This window comes from Sphaerodactylus townsendi, linkage group LG16 (genome assembly GCF_021028975.2).
Source record: "Sphaerodactylus townsendi isolate TG3544 linkage group LG16, MPM_Stown_v2.3, whole genome shotgun sequence".
Classification (NCBI taxonomy): domain Eukaryota; kingdom Metazoa; phylum Chordata; class Lepidosauria; order Squamata; family Sphaerodactylidae; genus Sphaerodactylus; species Sphaerodactylus townsendi.
Window position 1 is genome coordinate 22,730,609 of NC_059440.1, and position 26,023 is coordinate 22,756,631.

The 26,023-nt window shown below is 44.9% G+C and overlaps 2 protein-coding genes and 1 non-coding gene across 3 annotated transcripts in view; 2 read left to right on the forward strand and 1 right to left on the reverse strand.

The window, feature by feature from the left end:
• The window catches only part of LOC125445537 (von Willebrand factor A domain-containing protein 5B1-like), a 33,518-nt gene extending 29,959 nt beyond the window's left edge, over window positions 1-3,559 (reverse strand). The window contains exons 1-2 of the mRNA XM_048518624.1: window positions 3,506-3,559; window positions 1,907-2,012 (exon numbers count right to left, since the gene is read on the reverse strand). Of these exons, the coding sequence (XP_048374581.1) occupies window positions 1,907-2,012; window positions 3,506-3,559 (160 nt within the window). The remainder of the gene's footprint in view (window positions 1-1,906; window positions 2,013-3,505) is intronic.
• A 1,625-nt stretch (window positions 3,560-5,184) lies between these two features.
• On the forward strand, window positions 5,185-25,350 carry LOC125445684 (ATP-dependent RNA helicase DDX19B). The gene is made up of 12 exons (XM_048518914.1): window positions 5,185-5,339; window positions 9,976-10,024; window positions 11,162-11,215; window positions 13,113-13,248; window positions 16,543-16,635; window positions 16,987-17,089; window positions 18,290-18,404; window positions 19,539-19,716; window positions 19,850-20,087; window positions 20,782-20,944; window positions 21,313-21,504; window positions 22,959-25,350. Exons 1-12 carry the CDS (start codon window positions 5,283-5,285, stop codon window positions 23,018-23,020), a joined length of 1,440 nt encoding a protein of 479 aa, XP_048374871.1. The 5' UTR covers window positions 5,185-5,282; the 3' UTR covers window positions 23,021-25,350.
• On the forward strand, window positions 12,495-12,635 carry LOC125446103. Its single transcript, XR_007246363.1, has one exon. It is a non-coding gene; the product is annotated as a small nucleolar RNA SNORA57 (small nucleolar RNA).
• Window positions 25,351-26,023: the final 673 nt, after the last annotated feature.

Here is a 26,023-nt window from a genome sequence, read left to right on the forward strand (position 1 = left end):
AAACATGCAAAGTTAACATCAAAATAAAAACATACCTAAAACAATACATAAAATCTGTTAAAACCCCATTAAAAATCCCCACCCAACCCCGCTGTGGCTGACATCAAGAAGAGGGTCCCCTGAAAATGTAGGTCATCGCAGTGTCCAATGCAGCAAATAATTTGTTGGTAACGTTTATAATGAAAGTTATTAAGGGCCCCACGTGTTATTGTTTTCAACTGCTAAAGCATGCATGCACCCAGAATTGTATCTCTCCAGCCCCAACTGCATATTCATCTAATCTGGCTGTACTTGTGCTATGTTTGGTTTCCACCTCTATTGGGACAGGAGGCAGACATCTTCTTTAAGGAAGGCATTCGACGGAGATTGATTCCTTTAGCAAATGTGCCTGCATGTCTAACTCCCTTTTCTTCGGTGAAAGTTTTAAAACAGATCTTGGTGAACATGTATTTTTAGCAAGTAAGAAACTTGGCTTATTTGTGTATTTTTATGAAAATAGGAGCAGATGGGAGTGTATCAAAGAAGACTCGCAAACCTGTGATCCTTCCAAGCCAAAGCAACAGCTTTATGTTTCTCTAATTCAGTTGCTTTACATACCATCGTTATGAAATTTGGCCAGATGACACCCTTCTTCAAGTAGGTTCTGCAGGTCACATTTCAGACCCGGTAAAGAAAAGGTTTTGTCTTGGGAAATGAGAGACCCTTTTTTTGCCATTTTCAAGTGGATTTAGGCTGTTGTTTGAGCTGACAAGGAGCAGAGTCAGGTCTGAAAATAATCCTGGCTCCCTTTTCTGCTCCACTCTGTGGCAGTGGTCTCACTGTGGTCTCTCTGTGGCAGTGGTCTCACAGGAGCAGCAGTGGCGTAGGAGGTTAAGAGCTCGTGTATCTAATCTGGAGGAACTGGGTTTGATTCCCAGCTCTGCTGCCTGAGCTGTGGAGGCTTATCTGGGGAATTCAGATTAGCCTGTATACTCCCACACACGCCAGCTGGGTGACCTTGGGCTAGTCACAGCTTCTCGGAGCTCTCTCAGCCCCACCTACCTCACAGGGTGTTTGTTGTGAGGGGGGAAGGGCAAGGAGATTGTAAGCCCCTTTGAGTCTCCTGCAGGAGAGAAAGGGGGGATATAAATCCAAACTCTTCTTCTTCTTCTTCTTCTTCTTCTTCTTCTTCTTCTTCTTCTTCTTCTTCTTCAGATGCAAAGGTATGAGAAAGATGGAAGACGCAATCTCAGCCCCACTTTGTCATCTCCTTGGGTCAAATTTCAGGATGTCTGTGAGATCGGAGGTTCCAGATCCTTGTTTCTTTCACTCAGCTGCAGGGACTGGTTGTAGGGTTACCAAGCTCCAAGGGGAACCAGCAGATCTCCCAGAATTACAACCGATCTCCAGATGACAGAGATCTGTTATCTTGAAGGGAATGCCATCTTTGGAGGACGGACTTTATGGCATTAGATTCCTGTTGAAGTCCATCTCCTCCCCCGACCTTGTAGTATATAATATTGGTGCTGTTGCTTTAAGGACAACTGCCAGAGGCTCTCTAGAATGGAGAGGCTCAGTTCTTGTGACCACAACTGAAGGAGGACTCATAGTTAATGAGGCACCCCCTGCCTCGAATCTCCAGGAATTCTACAGTCTAGCTGGCACCCTTAGATCAGTGGTAGCTTTTTGAAAGGACTGGCTTTCAGTTGTGGCTCTCCCACACAACATTTTGGTTGGTCAAGTCAAGGGTAAGCATCTCTGTTCAGATATGCTCTCATCCTTTACCCCCTAATCTTTTCTGCCTCCCAAATTGCTTTCCCATAGCTAGGAACCAACACAAATCAAAGTTGTAACTTCTGGATTTCTCCTTCTTCTTTTGAGAGTCTCCTTGTCTGTCTTTTCAGGCCGCCTGCTTTCTTCGTCTTGCCTTTCTGAGGCTGCCGTTTCTCATTGGCAGTCTCCTTGTGGCTCGGCTCCTCAGCACACTCTTGGGTCCAGCGACACGTTGCCATGGTAAAGGCTGTGATGTCACCCTGGAAAAACAAGGCAGGGAGACCCCAAGTTCATATTGGCACAAAGCAAGCAGTGGTTGCAAAGAGAAAGTTAATTAGGTAAGGAAAGTGGGAAGCAGGCCAAAATCTTACCAGAAAGAATGTTGTTCATACCAAACAGCAAATATTCTGGATGGAGGTGATTCTGGAGCCTGGAACAAAAACCCCAGACAGACCAAAAATAAAAATGGGGTGGGCTAGATGAGAGGGAAGGGAAGGGAGGAACTGGTAATTTGTATGATGGGGTCCCCTTTAATTCTTGACTGGGAGACAGGCAAAAATTTGAAACGTATAGTGGCTTCTTTGTTTTCCCGGACATGAGATGCAATTTCCAAGAAAGCTATGCCAGTGAATTTCTGCATGCCCTGCAGCTGCTAAAGCAGCCTGCTAGATCAGTCATGTAATCTGGTTTTCCCAAATGGGCATAAAATAGATGAACCCCGTCACTGTAGTCCCATTCTCAATGTCTGGCTAAGCACTGCTAGTAGAGTTGCCAACCTCCAGGAGTGACCTGGAGATCTCTTGCAATTGATATTCAGCCAATGGAGATCAGGTCCTCTAGAGAAAATGCAGGGTGGACTATATGGCATCATTCCCTGCCCTAAACCTTTCTTTCCTCAGGCTCCATCCCCAACATCTTCAGGGATTTCCTAACCAAGAGTTGGCAACCCCAGGTGCTGTAGACAAAGTGCAACGTCGGTATATCTCAGACTGATCCAGCCAGAGTTGGTTGTCTCGTGTGTGTCTGTGTCTCTGTGTGTGCATGTAATATTGCACTGGTAAAAAATTCTACTTCTTCTTGGGCTATATTCCCCTTGAGGGAGTTAGCGCTGACATTTTCTTCACCAAATAGCTCGATTTGGGGCATGTTCAGGGGTAAGGTTGACAGCACGCATGTCTTCAGCAATGCTGTCCATCCACCATTTATTTGGTTTTCCACGTGGACAGTGGCCTCCAGGGTCAAAGTTTAGAGTCATTTTTGCAACAGAAGTCTCCTTCTGTTGCATAATGTGCCCGTAACACCGGAGCTGTGCTTCCCTAATTTTCTTTGTTATTGGTGTAATTCCAAGTCTTTGTCTTATGTCTTCATTTGTAACACAATAAAAAAGAGTCAGGTTAAGTATCCACCGGAGCATCTTCATTTTCATCACATGAAGAGTACTGGTAAAAAAACCCTGATATTTGAAATAATATCCAGCTCAGCTCAGCTCAGCTGCAAGTGGAAATAGATGGCAGCTCAAGTTATATCTGGTTTGGATATGCTGATTCTGCACCATAAAGAACTGAACCATAGAGGGGCTGGATCGTCCATTGTTTCTTTGCATGCAGATGTTGACTTATAATGCCGAAAATGTCCAAAGGTACTCAAAGGATCATAAAGACCAGCTCATAAAGACCCACACAACTGGCTTGGCAGAGGTAACAACAGCAATAATGCAAGTCTTCTGTTCTCTTGCTGTCTTTGGCTGGTTTACGAAAATATGTAAACCCTGCTTTTTGGTATGGAAGGGGCTCTCAAAGTGGTCCATGTCGTAAAATCTTAAATGCAGATTGTACAGCCAATGGAACAACAATCTATACAAAAGAGACATCAGCACAAGGGGCAACAAATCCCTTCCAATCAAATGTATTTATTTATTTTCATTTATACACCACCTTACATGGAGACCCAATGCCGTTTGTTTCTTACTGCAGTAGTTAAAACATTTTCGATTGAAAATATAGAATTGTTCACATCATTCTCCTCTCTTCCATTTTATCTTCACAATAATCCTATTGAGTAGGCTGGGCTGAAGGTCTGTGACTGGCCCAAGGTCACCCAGCAAGAATCCAAAACAATGTGGGCATTCAATCCTGGTTTCCCACATCCTAGCCCAATACCCTAACCACTATATCACACTGGCTCTCTATCCATCCATTAAATAAACAGTGTACTCAAACTGCTGGCACAAAGAATTAGTTTGACTATTCTTTTCCGCAAAAGGAAAGCTGAATATCTGATTTTTTAATCAACCATTTTATCAACCATTTTTTATCAACCATTCAGAGTTCGAAAACATAAAACGACTTTTTTACCTTGGGCCCCAAAATGGATTGGAAGCTAGTGAAGAGTCACAGCTCTGATATATCTGTCATCAAAGCATGTGTAACAAGGTGAGATTTGACCCTTGAAAGCTTATACCTACCTCCTCCCAAATCTATTTGTCTCCAAGGTGCTACAGGACTCAAATCTAGAAGTAAATACATTGAAATGTACAAACAGCTTTAGCTGGATAAGAGTATTCAGGGATTAGTGAATGAGTGACTGACCCGTGACTGAATGACAGTCAAGTGGTTAGTGAAGATGCAGGTAAAAACTGAGGGGAACGTGCTTCAGTCGTAATTGATATATGATATGTGTAATTGACATATGAGAGGTTGACACTACTTGTTTCAGATTTCTGAGTCACTTGGGCTTGGTCATGCCAAAAAATGACTGGAGCCAGTATACATGCTACAAACTTTCTGTCTATGTTGTACCAGATATGCAGTGAGAGTTTTGTCTTTACAGACACATGCTGTTTTCTGTTCCTTTTTCTATTCCTGATTGCAGCACATGAGAAGCAGTTTGTTTTTCCAGTGCCCATGCTAGTTGTGTCCCCAGACCATCCATGCAGTTGTTATTAGCTCTGCTGCAAAAATTATGCCTATCAACTGCATTATGAAATGCGTGTGTGGTTTTAATATGAGTGTAAAGCAGAGAGACCACTGGACTGCAAAATGGTGATCCAAGAGGAAGAACTACTTCTGTGGGTGTCAACCCCACTCAATCAAATGGGACCTCAACATGGAACAATTTTTAAAGCCTCCATTTTCTCCAGAGGAACTGGTCTATGTAATCTGGAGATGACTTGCAATTCTGGGGGGTCCCCAGGTCACACCTGGAGGCTGGCATCCTTGGAAATCACAGATTGGAAAATGAAAAGGAGAACGCTAAAACTGGGAAGACACCGACTAAAGCCTTCCAGAAGCCTTCCTTTTTTTGAGAGCCAACAAAAACCTCCCAAAGAAGGGGGGACTTTTCCATTCCCGGAACTGCAGCGCTAGGGGTGTCATTTCCCGGACGGGAGCAATTAAAACCGCACCCTGCCCGGCTCTCTGTTTTCTCGTGCGCCTGCGCGGTTCCTTCCAGCGGGGCCATTGCGAAGCGGTGCGTGTCCGGCCTTCCCCGCACCCTCTTTCCTCCCCGCCCCTTCCTCCCCCGCACGAAGCATGGCGACGGACTCCTGGGCCCTGGCGGTGGACGAGCAAGAAGCGGCCGCGGAGTCGGTGAGGGGCAGCGTTACAGCCATGCTGTGCGGGGCTCAGAACGGGAGGCGTCGGTGTTCTTTGAGTGAGGGGCCGGGGGTGCCGCGGTGCTTCATGGGAGAGAAGGGGCATGCCCCTTGGGGAGACTTTGGCGGCCCCCTCCCCTCGGCCAAATGTGGCAGGCTGTGCTGCATAGTGGTTAGAAAGCTGGCCTTGCACTAGGAAGACCCCGGATTCGAATCCCCGCTGCTTGACCTTGGACTAATTCCTTCCTGACTTTAGCCTACTTCACAGGGCTGTTATTGTGGAGCGTTTTCCACTCCTCTGGGAACCATTTTTAGGGAAAGAAGCTCGTTATAAGTAGCTAGTTATAAGTTATAAATAAGTTACAAGTCATAAATTCTCCTCACCCTCAGTCTGGTACAAATATAACTAAAGTGGGATAGAAGGATCTTAATTGATATAGAATTATAATGTTTGGATGTTGTTTTAACTCTTGAATTGTTTTAATGATATGTTATGATTTGTTAGCCGCTCTGAGCCTGGACATTAGGCTAGGAAGAGCAAGGTATTAAGTTTAATGAAATAAATAAAAACGTTCTCACTAACTATACTTTGCTGGTTGGATGATTAAAAAAAAAAGGGTAGCCAGTATAGAAGGGTGTTTTGGCACTTTGGTGACTCTACTGTTCTCAAATGCATGTTTCCATAATTGATTAAAATCAGTGTTTATTACAGTTGTAGACCATCATATGGTAAATAAAGTGTAACTAAATGTAACAATCTTGCAAAGATATATCTAAAAGGATCTACTGATAATGAGCAATTGGAAACACAATACAATTGGATAAAAGCATAAGTATTAAAAAGGACCAAAGGCTTTAAATGATTTTGATTATTTTAAATCACCCTTGGAATTTTAACTATCTAAATTATTGTTTTATGATTGTTAAACCATGTATGTTAGCCGCCCTGATGCCAGGGAAAGTAGGGTATTAACTCAGAATTTAAACAAATAAACAAACTTTTAAGAGGCTATAAATGATTAGAAAAGTGGGATGGGTATTGAGGAGTAATAAAATTGATTAAGAGCTATATAAAATAAAATTGATAAATACATAAAGTGTGTAGACAGGCTGAGAGTGGAACAGCAGTGACTAGGAAACCCTGTGTGTTTTCCTTAGAGGCTGGGTGGGCCCAGAGCTGGTTTTTTTCCCATAATAGAACAGCCTTGGTTGCTAGAGAACCTAGAGAAAGATGTGACTATGCAAAATTGCTTTTTGCCGAGTCAGACCCTTGGCCCACTTAGGGCAGTGATTTTTGTCTCCAGCAGAGCAAACTCTTCAATCCCTAACTTGCCTGAGCCACTGGGCAGATATTGCCTGTGGGCATAAGAAAATGCTGGGATGGATAGACCAGTGGGCTTAAAGCCAAGGTTCATCTAACTTGCAAGATAGAGATGGGACGATCGTGCATTTATTTTACGTTTTTGGGTTTTGGGGTGCATATCTAACATTGGTCCTAGGTGAAAATGTATGATTAGAAGATGTGAGTATGCAGATTACAAAAAGGTGTCAGCGGTCTTAGCATCAGCATCAGCTTTTTTGCAAAGCTGGTCCTTGGTTATGTTGGTGTGAGTAAGCAGAGTTCGCTTTCCACCTGGCCCTTGTACTGAAGTGGTGAAAACTACGGTAGTCTTTCATGTTCCCTTCCAAAGAACCTAAATCTTAAGAGCAGTTCTGAAAATAGGTGATGTGATAATTGAACAACTGACACATTTCCTCACTCTTTGTCTTTTTGACTTTCATATTTGCATAAAGCTATTTTACTCCATAGTTTATAAAACTCAACTTTTTAAATCTGTTGTATCACGTGATATTTGTTCCAACATGTTTGGGTGTTTGATGTGCCCTGGACAACTAGTCCTGTTTTTTTCCCTGCTCCTTTCCCCATATTTACCCATTCGTAGTGGTTTTCTTGGTGAATCTTGATAGAGTTCCTGATCATTCCATTCTAGGAAGTTACTTCAGAAGTGGTGGTACTTTGCCATGCTGTGGTTAATTTTGAATACAGTCCGTACACATTATGCCAGAATCCCAAAAGTGTGGACTGGATAGTGCTTTTCCATGAACTGAGAATCCATTTAGATGGGACACAGTGAATGAGTCTGAAATCGTCAAGCTGACAGGTTTTGTTCTAGCATTAATAATCACAACAATTGTGGTTAGATTTATTAAAACATACAAGACAGTGTTTGATCATTCTGTTGTAATGAAGCTTGCTGGGGGTGAGGACAACCATTCTTTCTCAGCCTAGCCTACCTCACAAAAATGTTATGAGGATAAAATGAGGAGAATAGAACTCCGTATGCCGTCCGGAATGCTTGGAGGATAAAAGCGTATGAGGCAGATATCTAAAGCACAACCAGATTATGATATAGAATTGCAGATTCTGTGCAAGAAATAACAAAAATGTGAAGGTTGCTCTTTAAAGCTCTTTGGATGAAGAGTAATCAATCATTAGTCAGCATTTTAGCCTGCCAGCAAGAATGCTGCTTTCTGACTTAGAAATGTTTCCAACCTTTGATGAATTGCAACATGCAGTGGTGACTCAAACCCAGATTTTTCTGTTAAGACTTCAAGACTCAATTTCTGACAGTTTGGAAAAGCAAGGTCATTGGGATTTTCTGGTGGTGTTTTGCTTTATTAGAGCTCCAGGATTATTTTTTAATGTCCGTCTTTGTGTTTTAATGCTTTCAGTTTTATATTCAGTTGCTACCATTTGCCAAATTCCTACTTTTAGAATGTTTTAATGTCATCGTTTGTAGGTTGGTTTTGTTAGAACTTGGTGTTATTTTGGTGTCTTTAACGTTTTTAAATTGTTTTTATGTCCCTTTTGTAAACTATGTTCTTGATTTTGTAGGATGGTGTTTATAAATACACAGATTTTGAAAAAACTGGCTAGTTCACACGTACAAAAAGAGTTTGTTTTGAATGTGGAGGCAGAAGTGTATAACCCAATGGTGGGTAGGAAGGTCTTTAGCAAACTCCTTTAAAACAGGAATGATAGTTTCTTTCAACACAGGCTCAGAATTCTGTGTATTACTAAACATTAGCAAAAATTGTTTTAAAACTGCTTCTCGGTTGCCCTCGGAAATGGCATGAACTATGTAATTAGCAGCAAGAAACAAAAATAGTCACATAGTTTGGAAGGGAAAAAATACCTTCCTTCCCCATAGACTTGTTTGGAAAATAGTTGACATCGTGAGACAGGCAGCATACCCAAAAACTATAAGTACACCAGAAGTTTTGAATAAATGGGCACCAGAAGCTGAATATATCATGAATGGAGATTGGATTTCTGTTGCCAATTTGGATGATTGGAAACTAATATTAATAGCCAGTTTTGTGAGTTGTCATTGTATTTTAACCTTCTGTATTGGAGTATTAAGTAAGAAAATCAAATTATGCATTATAAAGTCATATAATGTCTAAATCACTTTGTGCTTTATTTAATTTGTTCCCTGAATCACATTCTTTCAGTTTGGTGTTTGGCCATCAGGAGAAAAAGAAAACTTGACGTTTTCTGCAGCACATCAAATAAATACAGTGCTCTTTTAGATTTTGCTTACTAAATATAAGCAAAATAAACATGCAGAATCCAATTCCAGTCACCGAAGGGTATTGGAATAATTTCTAATTAAGTGTTCTCTGGAAAGCCAACATCAGCTTTACTAGATGTTGAGGGCAGATGGCTGCCATTGCTGTTTATAGTTGAGTCACCTGGCTGATTACGTAGCGGAATGCTGGACTGACTGGAGCTTTGGTACGATTCTAACATTCTAATAATGATGAAGCAGCCAGCATGGTGTAGTGGTTAAGAGCAGGTGGATTCTAATCTGGAGAACCGGGTTTGATCCACCTGAGTGGCAGAGGCTTATCTGGTAAACCAGTTGTGTTTCCACACTCCTACATTCCTGCTGGGTGACCTTGGGCTAGTCACAGTTCTTCAGAACTTTCTCAGCCCCAACTACTTCACAAGGTGCCTGTTGTGGGGAGAGGAAGGGAAAGGTGCCTTGAGTCTTCTTAAGGAGAGAAAGGTGGGATATAAATCCAAACTCCTCTTCTTCTTAATGCAGAAGTGTAATGCCAGCGTCTTCCCTGGTATAAGTCAGCTTTTTTCAAGCTACTGGTTTGAGTAGAGTCTACATTTCCCACACAATGCAATTTTAATCTTCAGGGAGCTAGGGGCAGCATTCATGATTACCTCCATCTCCATCCTGTACTCACAACAACCATATGAAGTAAGTTAGATTAAGGATTTGCTTACTTGGCCAAATAAGGATCTGAAGCTGGGTCTCCCAAGTTCCACATTCTAAGCACTGTGCAGGCTCTCATGAAGGACTTCATATCATTAAAATGATTGATGCTTCCTTGTAATTCTTCAACCCAGGGTAGGGATGCTCAGGTCGGTGATGGGATCCTATGGAGTGCCATGATACTATTGATGCTATTAGGAAGGAGCTGTTGCTAAGTTCTGTGATTGGATAGCAAGGGTTCCATGCTTCCATGCTGATAGGAGCAGCTGGGACTCTAGCTCCTCCTCTTCTGTCGTGTTACTTCTGATGTCACCCTTTTTCTATCTGCATGCTGTCTAGTTGGGTAACCTGCATCTAAAGGAGGAGAGACCCAAACCAGAATCTAATGGTGAGTATAATAACCATGAGCGTTAGATTGGTGCCCTAACCTGGATAGCCCAGGCTAGCCTGAACTTATCAGATCTCAGAAGCTAAGCAAGATCCCCCCAGTTAGTATTTGCATGGGATACCACTTAGGAAGTCCAGGGTTGCAACGCAGGGGCAGGCAGTGGCCAAGTACCCCTGAATGTCTTTTGCCTTGGAAATTTATGGGGCCTCCATAAATCATCTGTGACTTGATGGCCACAAAAAAAAAAGATTGGCTCATCACCCTGAAGCTATTGCCCTTGCTCCTGAGGCCCTCCCTCGGTGGAGTTGTTTGACATCAGTATAGTCACCTGCTTGGTTTTAACACCTTCGCTTTTCATGTTGAATTCTGTCTTCTTAACTATGAGATTGACCATCCCCAAAAGTCCATAGTTGCTCAGGGAGGTGTAAAAACCAAGCCTTGTGTTGCTTAAAATCTAGCAAATATATAAGCTTTGATGAGCTAGGTACCTGAAATCTTACTCTGACTTAGGAACATAATCAGAAGGTACCTAAGCACAGAGAAGGAAAAGTGTGACCCTAAGGCGAGTTGGGACACTATTGAATACAACGTGTGGGTGTGATCCATTTCCAGCTATTAGCAATGGGATATAAATCCACACAGCAAGTCATTTGGAACTCCAGATGTGGGACAGCCGCTTTCTGCAGGGACTATGTCACTCTGAGTTTTTTCAGTGTCAAAGTCCCCAGTAAATTTTGATCCGGCTGTTTCAGCCTTCCTTTAAAAAATAACTTTAAAGATGTGTCAACTTCACAGAACACCCTGTGCGCAAAGCATATCAACTGTTAAACCACACACTAATCTAAAAAAAACAACTTAGAAAAGCAAACTTGTGCTTATTTTTCTTCATTGGAGGCTTTGGGGGATTGGACCAAAAATGAGCACAGTAAAATCTGTGGGCTGCATCTGGCTTGCTTAGATATGGAGCAGTGGCAGTACAGTTGCATAACTGGTGGTTTGGTTCTGCGGCATGAGATACGCATGGAACAGGTGGCACGAAACATTGCCCTGAAACAGCTGGCAGAACAGTCCCACGTTATGAAGAATTGTTACGTTCAGAGGGGTCTGTGTTCTAATCACTGTTGGTCCATACGACAGGTGCTGTTGTTAAGACAGAAGACAATGCAGAGAAGACAGAAGAGGAAGAAAAAGGTAAGTTCTCAGCATAAAAGAGTGAAACAAAAGAGTGTTTTGACTAAGTGGGGAAGGGCTGTCACGCCAAGCTGAAGCATGTGCCAGGTCTTTGGCTTCTCCTGTTAAAAAGGAGCTCTTTTGCCCAGCCTGAAGCAATCCTTGAAGCATTGGCAAAGAGCTACCAGTCCCAACCCAAACTGGTATTTGGCTCAAATGTGACTTAGCTGCTGTGCTTTAAAGATGCTCAGTTGCCAGCCCAATATTGAGTGTTTCATGTACCTTCTACAAGACGCAGGCCACAACAGAGAATACACCTGTACAGGAGATTCTTGATCTTGCTCATTTGCCAGGCGGAACCTACAGAAAGATCACGATCAGATGAGTGGAACTATTGTGCCAAAGGACAGAGTCCTGCAGATATGAGTGCCCAAGGCCATAAAAGGCTTTGTATGTGGTAGCCAGCATCTTGAAATGAACCCAGTAACTGATGGGCAGGTAGTGGAGTGTCTGCAGAATGGGAATAATATACATGCTCTTCCCAGCTCCTGATAATAATCTAACGCTCAATGTTAGGAGCTAAAATTACCAGACCACAGCCCTACCACCCAAGAAACCCACAACAGGCAATCCCGACGTTTTGTTTTTTTTTTTTTTTTTTTTTTTTTATTAGAAGTACGTTTTTGGTAACTTTCCTAGAGGTACCTTGCGGCTAATCATACCAGCCTGCAGTGAGAGAAGGATAAAACAATACTTGAACCCCTGTTTGAAAGAGTAATCAGTTGAACCAAGTATGTAGAAACATTTTAAAACAGTTTGCCTGATGGCTGAGTATGTACCAGGCGAGAGGTCCAGCAGGCCTCTTTAGGCAGGCCGTTCCTCAGCACAGCTCAATAAGCTTCTTCCATTAATGCAGTTGCCTAAAGTAACTTAGGGGACTGAGAGATCACAGTTGGCTTAAGATGGCTTTAAAGAAGATATAAGTTTGTAGGGATCAACATGTCTCAACATAATGCATCAGTTCTCAGTGATAACTAGATGGCCATCTCTGTGTTCAGAGGATGTGTATCTCAGAAAACAAAATGTTGGGGCAGACAGCAGTGGATGTCTGGAAGCATCCATCTGACCTCCAGAAGGGGCCTTTGGCCTGAAGCTGGAGGATGGTTTATTGCTCTGCTACCGGTTTTAGGGGAAAAGTTCTTTGGAACAAGCTTTTCTCTGGCACAATTGACAGCATGGCAGGGATCGCATGGGAAGAAGGCGCTCCTGCAAATAGGTGTTTCATGCTCTTGGACCACAGCCTCCTTTTCTGAGCAGGCCTGGGCAACACAGTGCCTGGCTTTGTTGTGCCCAGAGGTAGAAGAAAGCCCACCTGGTGTTCTGTCTTTGGTGCCAACAGCTTTTCGATTTGCTAGTTCTACCCTCAAGCGTCAGAACTCTCTCGATCCCACCTAGCTCACGAGGGTTTTCCTCAAAAACCCTACTGGATCATCATAAGTCAGCTTTTACCTGACAGCACTTTAAACATGGATGGATGGATGGATGACATTGAGCGAGCAAGCAGTGGACTGTAATCAGGAGAACTGGGTTCAATTTCAGGTCCTGCACATGAAGCCTGCTGAGTGACAGTTCTCTCAGAACTCTCTCAGCCCAAGCAGAGGCTGGCAATGGCAAACCACCTGCCAGTGTCTCTTTTCTTGAAGACCCTTCACCGTTAGTTTGTTGTGACTTAACAGAACGCATACACGCTTATTCATGATATGCCACTTTACCCACCACTGTCAGATTGCAGAATCCACAATTAAGGGCATCACCAGCTGCTTGCTTTGCCATTCTGTCTTTTCTCAGCAGCATTTTTTTCACTCTTGAGATAAAGCTGAAAGTGGTGTGTGTTTGATTCATACCTTCTTCCTGCCAGAGGACAAAGCGGCCCAGTCGCTGTTGAACAAGCTGATCCGCAGCAACCTGGTGGACAACACGAACCAAGTGGAGGTGCTGCAGAGGGATCCCACATCGCCCCTCTACTCTGTGAAGTCTTTTGAAGAGCTGCGGCTGTAAGTGCCTCTCTCTCTCTCTCTTTTTTTTTTTTGCTATCATTTTTGGTGCTGCTTATTGCCAAATGAGCCATCCTTCACACCTCTAATGTGTGTGGCTCATCCCTGCATTGTTTGGCTGGTGTCAAAAGACCCAAGCTGCATGGGAGGAGCCAGCGTCACAGGTCCCTCCCACTGTTAACCTCATTGCATGAGATGAGCAGGGTTGGCTTGGGGATAAGCTGCAGTGTAAGCAATGAAATAGAGGACTCTGAAGCTATGCAGAAGGAGGCGACAGAGTTCTGGCCTACACTGGGTCAGCCTCCTGGTGTGGGGTTGTTATTCTGAACACAGAAGTGGGTTGGAAAAAATTCTCCCTGTAAATTCTAGATTTGGCTACTGCTTAGAGTGTGAAGTTTCCTTTTGGAATTCCTTGTAAATTCTAGATTTGGCTACTGCTTAGAGCAGGGGTAGGGAACCTGCGGCTCTCCAGATGTTCAGGAACTACAATTCCCATCAGCCCCTACCAGCATGGCCAATTGGCCCATTACTGACAGAACTGATGGGGTGCTGGACCCTAATTTTATCGACATGATTCCTAACTAGAGATGTAAAAAGTTCCTTCCAGAATTCCTTGTAAATTCTAGATTTGGCTACTGCTTAGAGTGTGAAGTTTCCTTCTGGAATTCCCTGTAAATTCTAGATTTGGCTACTTCTTAGAGTGTAAGGTTTCCTTTTGGCCCTCGTTGGCACAGTCTGCTCCCCTATCTCTAGTTGTGGTCACGTCTGAAGATTTTCTCCTGGCACCATCTGTCCCCTCCTTCCAGCACAACTGAAAGGCCAGTGCAGAGCTTAAAGTTCCCAAGTAAAGCCGCTTTCCCTGACCCGGAGAGCCCCAGACAGCCTGATCTCAGCAGATGTCTGAAGCTAAGCCAGGTTGGCCCTGGTTGATATTTGGATGGGAGACCACCAAGGAAGTTACTATTCATGGTGAAATGGAGATTTGAACGCCGCTTTCCATCAGGATGCCTGACACCAACCAACACACCTCTTTGGCTCTCTCGCAGGCTTGTGTTTTCCTCCTGTTGAGTGACAGGGTTGCTGTTTCTTTTCTTTTTTAGCCAGTCATTGTGTCATAAATTGGTAACGAGGCTGTTGGGTGACTTTGGGTCAGGTATTTCCTTATTCTTTCATCACAGTGCCTTTATTAAAGATAAAGACGAGGAAAAGAGAGCCATATAGCTCCCCAGCAGAACTGAAACAGATGGGTTTCTGAACTGAACGCTTTTGCACATTTTGTTCTCGAGCCTGTCTGTCAGCTTGTACTTTTTATTCATCTACTTCATTTATACCCCACTTTTCTCCCCAGGGAGGCACAGAGGAGCTGACCTTGTTCCCGTTTCCTCCATTTTATCCTTACAACTAGCCCACGGTTACCCAGCAAGCTTCCATTGCTGAGAGGGTCTCCCAGATGCTAGCCCAGCACTCTAACCGGAACATCTCTCTGTCTTTCTGTTCTCTTCCGCCCCAACACAGCCAGCCCTAGCACCACTCTTCCAGTGTCTTTACTTAAATGAACAGTCCTCTGTTCCGTCCAAATTATAGCATAGACTGTATTCAGTCCTGTACTTCCAACCTAACCCAGCTTTCTGACACTTCCTTTGAGACAAAGGGAATATAAGGGAAACTCCCAATTTATCCAGTGTTTTAAAAATAATCAAGAATTTACAAGGAATGAAGACCGGGGGGGGGGGGGGGGGGGGGGCTTGATAAATCTTCTTTCATGTGTCTGACACACTCACTCCAAGAAGAAGAAGAGTTTGGATTTATATCTCCCCCTTTCTCTCCTGCAGGAGACTCAAAGGGGCTTACAATCTCCTTGCCCTTCCCCCCTCACAACAAACACCCTGTGAGGTAGGTGGGGCTGAGAGAGCTCTGAGAAGCTGTGACTAGCCCAAGGTCACCCAGCTGGCATGTGTGGGAGTGTACAGGCTAATCTGAACTCCCCAGATAAGCCTCCACAGCTCAGGTGGCAGAGCGGGGAATCAAACCCGGTTCCTCCAGATTAGATACACGAGCTCTTAACCTCCTACGCCACTGCTGCTCCTCCAAGCCCTCAGCTATCAGATTCTTCTAATCCTAGGCCCCTCAAAAACACAGCCTCTGTTTTCCCACTATCTCCGCTGAGGAATCTGTCCATGGTGCTGAATATTTTGTCTGCTGCTGATAGTGACATTATTCTTGAGGGGGTCCTCCTGTTGTTGTTCTGCCCCCACGTAATTGGTCTCAGCATCCGATTCCTGCTAGCGCATCCCTGCAGGGAACCCACAGTGGCATAGTTTTCATTGTGGCGTCGAGTGGCTTCATTTTCATCCTCGGTGTTTTGTTGCTACAACAGACTCTTTAGATCATGTGCTCTTGTCCTGGTAGGTTTTTGAAAGCTTTAAGTATTAATCGGGAATCAAAGGCAGAGCTAATGATAGCTACGCTTGGATTAAGTGAGTCTCCTGTTTCACTTACAGCGTAACCCTGGCAACCGTCTCGGTAGATCTTTTACTTCTGAATGAGACCCGGTTTACCTTTTCAGATGAGGTTTCTATAGTCCAAGCTAGACGCAACAGCAATAAACCGGTCTTAAAAGGAGGGCATGCCCCGGTTGTGTATAAAGTGGAAAATTGAGAGCTCATACTTTCAGTGCAATGGAGATTAATGGTCAGTTGTCGTTGTTGTCTCTCCCCCCACTGCTGCATGTGGCTTACATCTCCAAGGTCCCCACCCCATTTTTAGCATCCATTTCTGAATGCGGGAGAAAAAACTCAGCAAGGACAGCCAGGGAAGGGTTGTGCATTTCTGACCATCTGGGGTTTTTTAACCCTCCGTCAACCTAGCAAGGCATGGCAAATAGAATGTGCGCCCACTGGAGAGAGAGTCATCTTTTATTATGAAAAAGACTGGGGTCACATTAAGATCTGCTTGTAGCTGGTGTCTGCATCGTTCTCTCAAATACGCTTATTATATTTAACTGGACGTCAGAGAGGAAATGTACTTTCAGGGCAAGGAGGAAAGCTTTACTAGAGTCTGGTGCCTGATTTTTATCTTAGTGCTACCTGAAAAACGGACCTGCATGTCTGTTTGAGGTGAGACATAGACTTAACAGCTATTCAGAAGCAGTGTGATTCAGAACAAGGTGACTGCTTGCATTGTTGCGAGGGCAAGCTGGCTATAAAATTTCCTGTAGCTTCTGGGGAATGCAGAGACCCATGAGGTAGAACTTTGAGACCTTTAGCAACATACAAAAATGTTTTGAATTTTTAGGAAGCCACAACTGCTGCAGGGTGTCTACGCCATGGGTTTCAATAGACCATCCAAGATCCAGGAGAACGCGTTGCCTATGATGCTGGCAGAGCCGTATGTATCTGAACATGTTTTAACCATGCGTGCCCGATTGGGGAGAGCAAGGGTCCTCTATTGCGTGGTCACAGAAGAACTGTTAACAGTCCTTGCGCACTTTCACACATATTGAATAATGCACTTTGCTACTGGATGTTTACTGTGTGAATTGGCAAAATCTACTTGCAAACGATTGTTGAAGTGCATTGTTAAAGTGCAGAATGCATTGAAAGTGCATTATTCGGCACGTGGGGAAGTGTCCCTTGTTGCAAGCTTAAGGTCTGCTGCTGGGACAGTTTTTTGCTCATATGCCATTTCTTTTTTGTTTTTTGCCTGTGTTGAAATTCCTCTACTTTGACCTGCATCCAGCCCGCAGAACCTGATTGCACAGTCTCAGTCTGGCACTGGCAAGACAGCGGCATTTGTCTTGGCCATGCTCAGCCGAGTAGAACCCAACAACAAATTCCCACAGGTAATGAATTACGCTTTGTATTCTCACAGTTAAGTAGCTTCACTCATGAAGCCTGCTCTCCTCAGAGGAAGTGGCCAGGGTGGGGATGCACACCCTTTTCCCCCAGATATATTTTCCATTAAGGAAAGATGTCAACCTTTACCGAGTACAGTGCAGGGTGTTTGGAACTTAGTTTGAATTGAATTTAGTGTGGCGGGGAGATTTCCTGATGACCCCTGGGTGGTGTGGTGAAATGTAAGAGATGAGCCTTCTATGTGTCACAGAGAGAAACACATCTTACCGTGCCCTGCCTCTGAAGATGCCAGCCATAGATGCGGGCGAAACTAGGAGCAAAAACTAGCAGGCCATGGCCGCATAGCCCAGAAATCCCATAACAGCCACTTTCTTTGTAACCTGTGCTTTGCTGTTAGGATGGAATAAGAAAGGAATCTGAAAGAAGCTAGGTTTGCTTTCTGACTGTTGTGTAGCACCATCTAGGGGAGGTGCCCCAAATTGTTCTTGAATCGCATCTGAGGTTGTCGTATTGAAAGTGTAGAGAACTAACTTTTCTTCCATGACGCTTGAATGAGCCACTGTAAAGGATCACGGGTTGCCTTAAAAGACACCATGCACTTTAAAATTCTCGCTAGTTTGTTTGCAGCAATGTGTTTTTGAACTTGTGGGGGACAGTTGATGGTACTTACTGTCTTGTTCAGATGATGTCTCCATCTGAGCTGAGAGATTCTTTTTGAGATTTCCACCCCATGCTGAAGATGCATGCGCTTTTCATTTGAGCTGTTTTAAACTGGAAAAAAGGCACTTCAGCTGTGCAGTTGGATGTAGTGGGAACTTCAAACAAAATACCTTAAAAATCAATTCCCACTTTTCATTAGAAGCTGCATTCGGAATGGGGCTCAAGGTTTCCTTCCTCTACCTGTTGGCCACAGTCCGGTTCTTGTTTTAAGAAGGGAAATAGGTAAAATAAGGCATTTGAGGTCCCCAGCATTTTTGAGCATGTGGGCACCTTTGGAATCCTGAAACAGGGCAGTGGACACAGCTACAAAATGACCACCATGAGAGGTGGGACCAAGTACAAAATGACCTTCAGAGCCACACCCAGAGGAAGCCCAAGTTCAGGGTACAAGAGAAATATTTTTTTAAAAAAAATACAGTGGGAAAAGAAGAAAGTGAGAGAGTAAAGCCATCCCTTTCCTCTGACAGTGTTTGTGCCTTTCCCCAACGTACGAGCTGGCCCTCCAGACCGGAAAGGTGATAGAACAGATGGGCAAGTTTTATCCGGAGCTGAATCTCGCCTATGCAGTTCGGGGCAATAAACGTGAGTTTAAACTGTCTTCATTGGATGATTTCGGAATGGCAGGAGGAGGTTTTGTGTCGTGCCTTGCTGGGTCTAGGAAGTGGATTCCCTCAGGCACGTAGAAAAGGCTGGATACGTTTGCATGCTTGAGAAAAGACCATAAAGGGGTTGTAGATATAGGTTTCTGACCTTGGGGAGTGGCAGCAACTGCTGAACCACAGAATCCCAGTGTGTCGTACCTGCTGGATAGCAGTTCAGTCTGGATTGAGGTGACCCTTTCTTGAGGATACAAGGTTAGTCCAAATAGTCCGAATATTTCTTACCCTGTTCAGGTCTGCTCTCACACTTCTAAAACCTTTTCTGCTAGAGCTATGTGAGAAAAGAGGGGACGAAGAAAAGGAATGGAATGTAGGAACGGAGAGCGTAAGGGCTGCCTCCTACCGTTTTTCAGAGCTGTAAGCAAAGAGCAGAGATCTGTGTTCGTTGCCCAGGGGAGAATGAGTCCCGCCTGTCCTAGTGAGAAGCCCACTGCTTGTAGGGCCAAGACCCCTGTTTTGTTTCTGGCAGAGGATTAGAACCAGAATGTGACTCCCAACTGGTTTGAGTCAGCAGGATTGGGACCAAGCCAACTAATTACTTGCATCACTGGTTTTCATCCATCATTCAGTTTTGAAAAATATCCCTATCTTTGGAAACAAGGCAGTGAATTCCATCACTCTCCCCCCCTCCCCCCCCAATCCATTTCCCACTGAAGACTCTCGCTCCCCCTTTCCCTAGCTATTCCTGGTGCAGGCCTCCAGGAGAGAAATTTGAAGGGGGTCGTTCAGTGGGCGAAGGGCAAAATCCCTGTCTGCAAGCAGATTGTGTTGTGTACAAACCACTGTTTTTTGAGCAGCACAATTTCTGGTCAGTTGATTGTGGAGTCACTTAAATCCAGAAGCTTTGGGCCCCGCCACGCTGTGACTGAGGCAGAAAAGTCACTTCCCTTGGGTTGGAGAAGGTTGAAAGTGCAGCTTTGAGCAGGATGGGTATGGATTCGCTCCAGCCAGGGTTGCCAAGGAAAAGAAACGCAACTGAATTGTGCCTGTTCTCTCTGGCGGAAAGCAGAGCCTTCTGAGGTTCTCCCACTCAGAACAAGTCTCGATCTCTCAACAGTGGAGCGTGGCCACAAGATCTCTGAGCAGATCGTCATCGGCACCCCGGGCACCGTCCTGGACTGGTGCTCCAAGCTGAAATTCATCGATCCCAAGAGGATCAAAGTCTTCGTCTTGGATGAGGCAGATGTCATGATAGCTACCCAAGGACACCAAGATCAGAGCATCCGTATTCAGAGGTATAGAGAGACACCTAACATGAGTGGCGTAGCGCCAACGGGGCATGGCAGGGGTGATCTGGGGCGGGGCGGGGTGTTGCAACGGGAACCTACCTGGCCCTAGAACCTTGGCTTTTTCTACCCAATCTCTCAGGATGCTGCCCAAGGACTGTCAAATGCTTCTCTTCTCGGCCACCTTCGAAGACTCAGTGTGGAAATTTGCTGAGAAGGTCGTTCCGGACCCAAACATCATCAAGCTGAAGCGCGAGGAAGAGACACTGGACACCATCAAACAGTACTACGTCCTGTGCAACAGCCGCGAGGAGAAATTCCAGGCCCTTTGCAACATTTATGGGGCCATCACGATTGCGCAAGCGATGATCTTCTGCCATGTGAGTGTGATCAAGGGGAGGGTGACTCTGGGGTGGGGGACACACCCAGGTGAGGCTGTGAAGGTTTATGGGGAGGGCCAAGGCTGCGTGAGTCTTTCAAAAAAGCGGTGGCCACTGCAAGGTGGATACAAAGGTGATGGGGTTTCACTGTGGGGCTGTTCTTCATCCTGAATGCGAGCATTTCTCTGAGGAGAAGTTTATTCTGAAGAGATTCCAGTTTCGAGATGGCATCTGTGAAGGAGCTCCCTGTGTTCAGACGTAGGCTGCTCTTCCCTAGTCTCTCACTGAAACCAACAAATTTACCACAAAGTGTTTTTTTTTTAAGTAAACTGTCTCCTTCCCCACACATCTCACAATCTACCTTTTTAAAAGGGAGTCAGCTGTTCTGAGGTATTTTATGTTGCTTCTCTCCCTCTGTTTTTTTCTGGAGGGTTTTTACTAGAGTTGAGGGTCAATTAGACATCCCCTGTTAAAACGAACAGGGGAGACGGAAAGAATGAAGCAGTGGCCCTCTGCTATAATTGGAAGCTTAAATGATCACCCCGCATTGGGAAAACTTATCATTTACAAAGTAGCAGTTACCTCTCTGTTGATGGGGGTGCAGGCTTAACTGATCAGTATTCTTTTACACCGGAGACGTTTGTGAAAGGCATCTCTTAAGCAGGTTACTGTTTGTTGGCTGTGCCCTCTGCAGACTCGCAAAACAGCTGGCTGGCTGGCTGGCGAGCTTTCCAGGGAAGGCCATCAGGTGGCTCTCTTGAGCGGTGAGATGATGGTGGAGCAGCGGGCGGCGGTCATCGAGCGTTTCCGAGAAGGCAAAGAGAAAGTCCTGGTGACCACGAACGTCTGTGCCCGAGGTAACTACGGCATGTGGTGCTGGAGAAACGTCCAGTGAAGGCCTGCTGCGGGCTATCTATGCAAGTGCAGAATCTGCTTTGAATCCCTGTTGAGAACCTCTAGGACCCGTGTGTCAGATCCTATCAGCGTGGTGGTGTAGTTAGGAGCGGCAGACTTATCTGGTGAACCAGATGTGGAAAGAGGAAGGGAAAGGAGCTTATAAGGCACCTTGAGTCTCCTTACAGGAGAGAAAGATGGGGTATAAATTCAAACTCCTCTTCTTCTTCTTTCAATGGGCCTGCTGACTGCATGCGCCACTGAAGATGCTTTATGAAAAAACCCGCATTTGCACACCTTTTGACCTTGTTTCAACTGCCGTTTCTTTTAGGGATCGATGTGGAGCAGGTCTCTGTCGTCATCAACTTTGACCTACCAGTGGACAAAGACGGGAATCCAGACAACGAGACTTACCTTCACCGCATTGGCCGCACGGGGCGCTTTGGCAAGCGAGGGCTGGCCATCAACATGGTGGACAGCAAGCACAGCATGAACATCCTCAATAGGATCCAGGAGCATTTCAGTATGTTCTTTCTGGCTATTTTTTTCTGCCTCTCGACCAAGATGATTTTAAGGGGGGGGGGGGGGGCAGCACTTTTCCTTGGAAGGAAGCGGGAGGAGGCAGCAGCGGTCTGGATGAATTGTGGATGTTTTTGGTGTTAAGGTTTGGGAAAACAGCCGAGCAAACACTTGCAGTTCAGGGTTACAAAACCAGGTCACCCGGCACAAGGAAGCACACCAGAGCTAGTTGCAGGCAGCAGAATCAGAGCTGCTCGTGTGCCACAGGAGCTCAGAAGTGCAGTGTTTGGTTTTGCAGTTTGCGTTTTAAGTCGATTTCTACCTGCTGGTGGTGGAAAAGCACAGAAATGCATTATTTTGCGTGGGGTACATTCTGCTTGTGCTGGGTGCAGAATTTTAATGTTTGTAGCACACCCAGAGCAAAGAAGGGAAGGAAAAACTTGTTCTCTGATGGAAGGGGGTGACTGCCAGGTAAGACTCTGCCCAAGCTGCTGGGGGAAGGAGTGTAGGTCGAGGAAGGAGAAGACTTATATCCCCCTTTCTCTCCTGTAAGGAGACTCAAAGGGACTTACAATCTCCTTTCCCTTCCCCCCCACAACAAACACTCTGCGAGGTAGGTGGGGCTGAGAGAACTCTGGAGAACTGTGACTAGGAGATTTCCCTCCTAGTGTATGTGTGTTTGTGCTTCAGTTTCATCTGTTGTTCACCTCATGTATGGTGCACGTGTTTAAGGATATATGTGTTTTAAATATGGAGTTTTTAATCTTGTATTAGAGCCAGACAGGGGTTTTGTGTTTTTGCTGTTGACATTTATACTGTCTCATTATACTGCTTTGTATGTAACTAGCCCAAGATCACCCAGCTGGCATGTGTTGTAGCGCACAAGCTAATCTGATTCACCAGATAAACCTCCACAACTCAAGTGGCAGAACGGGGTATCAAACTTGGTTCCCCAGATTATAGTGCACCTGCTCTTAACCACTGGCTCTCATAGAAGAAGGCACTGATCCCTAAGCAGTGTGGCCAAAGAGAATTCTCCTAAATTGAAAAAATTGCATTATAGTAGTTATTCCCAACCTTAGTACTGAGGTAACTCTTCCTGTGCTGCCAGAAACAAATATATGTGTTAAAAATGAAGGGCTCCTCTGAGTCCAGATCCATCCACCCTTTAGGGCGGCTGCACAAAGACAACCTGTTTGGAGTGTGGATTATGCTGTCAATCTGTAGATGTGGGTCTTCCCTCTTTTGTACAATCAGGTCATGCATTTGTTCCCAACGCACAGAAATGGCATAATTTCCTGCTCTTAAGAGAAAGCTGCCTGCTGGATCTCTGAATAAATTCTGGGCTTGCCACCTTCCCTCCAGATGGCACGCCTAGAACATCGATCCTTGGGGATGGGCTTCTGTTGACTTCGGATGTAGTCTTAACATTGATCCTGTGGTGTTTCTCCTTTCTAGACAAGAAGATCCATAAACTGGACACCGATGACTTGGACGAAATAGAGAAAATAACTAATTGAAGTGCAGTCGCCGGAACTGGCACGCGCCCTCCCGTGGTAGCACTCCCACTATGATTGGATCAGCACTCTGATTGGCACAAACGTTAGCCAAGTCGCACGCAAAGGGGCGTTTTTAAACATAACAAATATACAGAAATTACCTCATCTTTAAAAATAAATTTTGGCTGGACTTGATTTTAGAAAAAAAAAGTGCAACTCTGGGGAAAGAAGAAATGTTTACAGAAACTTTTTTTTTTAGTTTAGCCTTAAAATGGGAAACTCTTAAATTCTAAAGATGAACTGATGCCAAAAACGTAACCAGTTAATGCATAGGAGAATGCACCCCTGTATTATCTCTGTCAGTGGGAAGTCACTTTTTAAAAACACACTCAAGCAGTATATTGAAAAGGTTAAAAAAAAAACGGGGTGACCTTTTTATTTTAAAAAAGAGAGTGCAGAGCCTGGCTAAAAATCGAAGTATTAACAAAAAGGCCTTTTCATTTTGCGCTCTTGTTTCAAGGTTTCTGGTAGGCTGTCTCGCTTTTCCTCGGGTAAATAATCTGGAAGCGTTGTTTTTTGCTGGTTAGTACAATCAACTGTTTTTTTTAAAGGACAAGTTATAATCCTGCGGAGTCCCTCTGTTACCTTGCAGAACTAGGTAAATCAGAGTTGCTTGAGGGGAAGCCGCAGCAACTGCCGCTCGAGTTGCAAAAGTTCACAGTACCAGAAGGTACCTACAGAAACCGATTTAAATTGGTGTAGTGATGGAAAGTGTATATGTAGTACAATTGACATTTAGATTAAAAATGTATTTTATCATTGCTGTACCAAATAGGCGCTCTGCAAAGGAAGTGCTGGATCAACCAGGAAAAGGGGGTACAAAGCGGCAGCCAGTCTGTCCAGGGTCTTGTCGGTCCAGGAACGATCCAGTATTGCTGGGAAATCACCACTTTGCAGTGAGGGGCACGTGTTTGAAGAAGTAAGGGAAAGCGTGCGGGTAATTCAGTCTCTCAACAAATCTAGTTCATGCAGCTTCCGGCTTTGAAGTTGGAGGATGCTACAGCCCAGTACTGTACCTGTCTCCCTCCTATGCCTGCTGGTTTTATAGCCCAGCCAGGTTTCTCCCCTCTCCAAAGATACTGAATTAAACTCACCAACTCTCTCACTTGTGGAAACACAGCATAGTGATCCCGTTGAAGAGGAGGAGGCCAACACAGGAACACAGGCAATTGGTGGAGTTAGATCAACTGGCTTGTTACTAACCTTATTCTTTCCAAACAGTTTGCTTTGGGGCAGTTTGCTTTTTTTCTTTTGAAAGAGACAGAGATTAACCTTCTGTTTAAAAACATGTCTGTTTTAAGCAGTTGTCCTCATCAGAGCAGCTCCAAACGTTGGAGGACGACCCGCCAACAGAGCTATCAGATGGGTTCCATTTTTGTGGTCCCTTCACAGCAATGGATCGAGAGAGCCCTCAAGAAATACAGCTTGGTCAGACACATCTAGCCTTTCTTACAGGACTGTTAGACTTGCCCTTGGAGCAGGGGGACTCTTTTATGTGCGAGGAATGTGCTGACCAAAAATATTCTTCTGTGGGTCACAGCTCATTTGCCTGTTACACAGCATGGCTTGGTCTCTTAGCTGGAGTCAGTCTGTTCTGCTGCCTGCTGGTTTTAATCCATCTGCTTCAATCACGCCTGTGCTTCAGCAACCCCAATGCAGATTTCCTTTGTCAGTTTGGGTCTTCCAAGATGCACAACAAGGGTTTGGACCACCCTTTGATTTTTTTTTCTCTGAGCAAATTAGAGTATTTTTCTCACTGAAGTCTGAGAATTGGAGCAAGCACGCAGCAGCTGACAAACCCCTGCTCTGAAGAGTCCCCTCTCCCAAACTTTTTTCCAATGTTGGCTGCTAATCATTCTGTTCGAAGACAGAATTGTGGATTCTTTTTTACCAAGTAAAACAAAACAGATCCGACAAACACACACACACACACACACACACACAAAGCTTATTTTAAAAATGTACCTAAAATTTTAGGAAACTTTACAGCAACCTTTATTGATTTGTGTAAATGGCTTTTGAAGGTGGTGAAGGAAGTTTGGGGGGAATCCACACATTTTGTATTCTGAGGTGTATCTATTTTTATTCTCCTGGAAGCCTCTCTTGAGTGGTGGGTGAGTGTGTGCTTGTGTGGTAAGCGGCAGAGGGCCTTCAAACCCCCCTTAGTACGGCTGAGCAACGGTGTGAAAGCAGCGCGTTGGCTTTGGAACGGCCGCACAGACGCTGCTGGGCCAGTGTGCTCTTTCTAATGTACTTTTCAATTGAAATAAAGAACACAGAAAGAACGGCAATGAGTCGTGGCTGCCTTTCTCATATCGGCATCCTTTCTGCTGGGATTGAGAGGGATTGCTTTGTGGGGGGGAGGATCACCCCAAAGTCTGACAAGAGGTGATGCTCTGCGGGATTAGCTGCCCTGCAGCGGATGGGTTCTCCCCAAATGTCTGCTGTCAGCCACACCCTTGGGAAGTTACGAAAGCCCCTCACTCTGTCTTGGTGTGTTTTTATTATTCCTTCCCTCTAAGAGAAAGAGACAGGCTGCATAGACACCACCACCCCCCTTCTGCCTGTTTGCTTGTGGCATCTACAAATGACAAAAAAGACATCTCCAGGTCGCAGTGTAGCTCAGGGGAGTCCAACACTGGTGCTTCAGACATTCATGAACTACAGTTCCCATCATCCCCTGCTAGCATACCCAGTGGCACTTCAGATGCTCATGGACTACAATTCCCATCAGCCCCTGCTGGCATGCCCAATTGCCCCTGCCAGCAGGGGCTGATGGGAAGTGTAGTCCATGAACATCTGAAGCGCTAGAGTTGGGCACTCCTGATCTAGCAGCTCTTGGGGTTTCTTAATTGCTGCTGCATATCCAAATGCAGTCTCTTGCTCATATCCTCAGAGTAGCTCTTAACTGGATTAGTCACTTTGGCTGTGGGACGGTGGCCACACAACCCACAAGAACAGGTC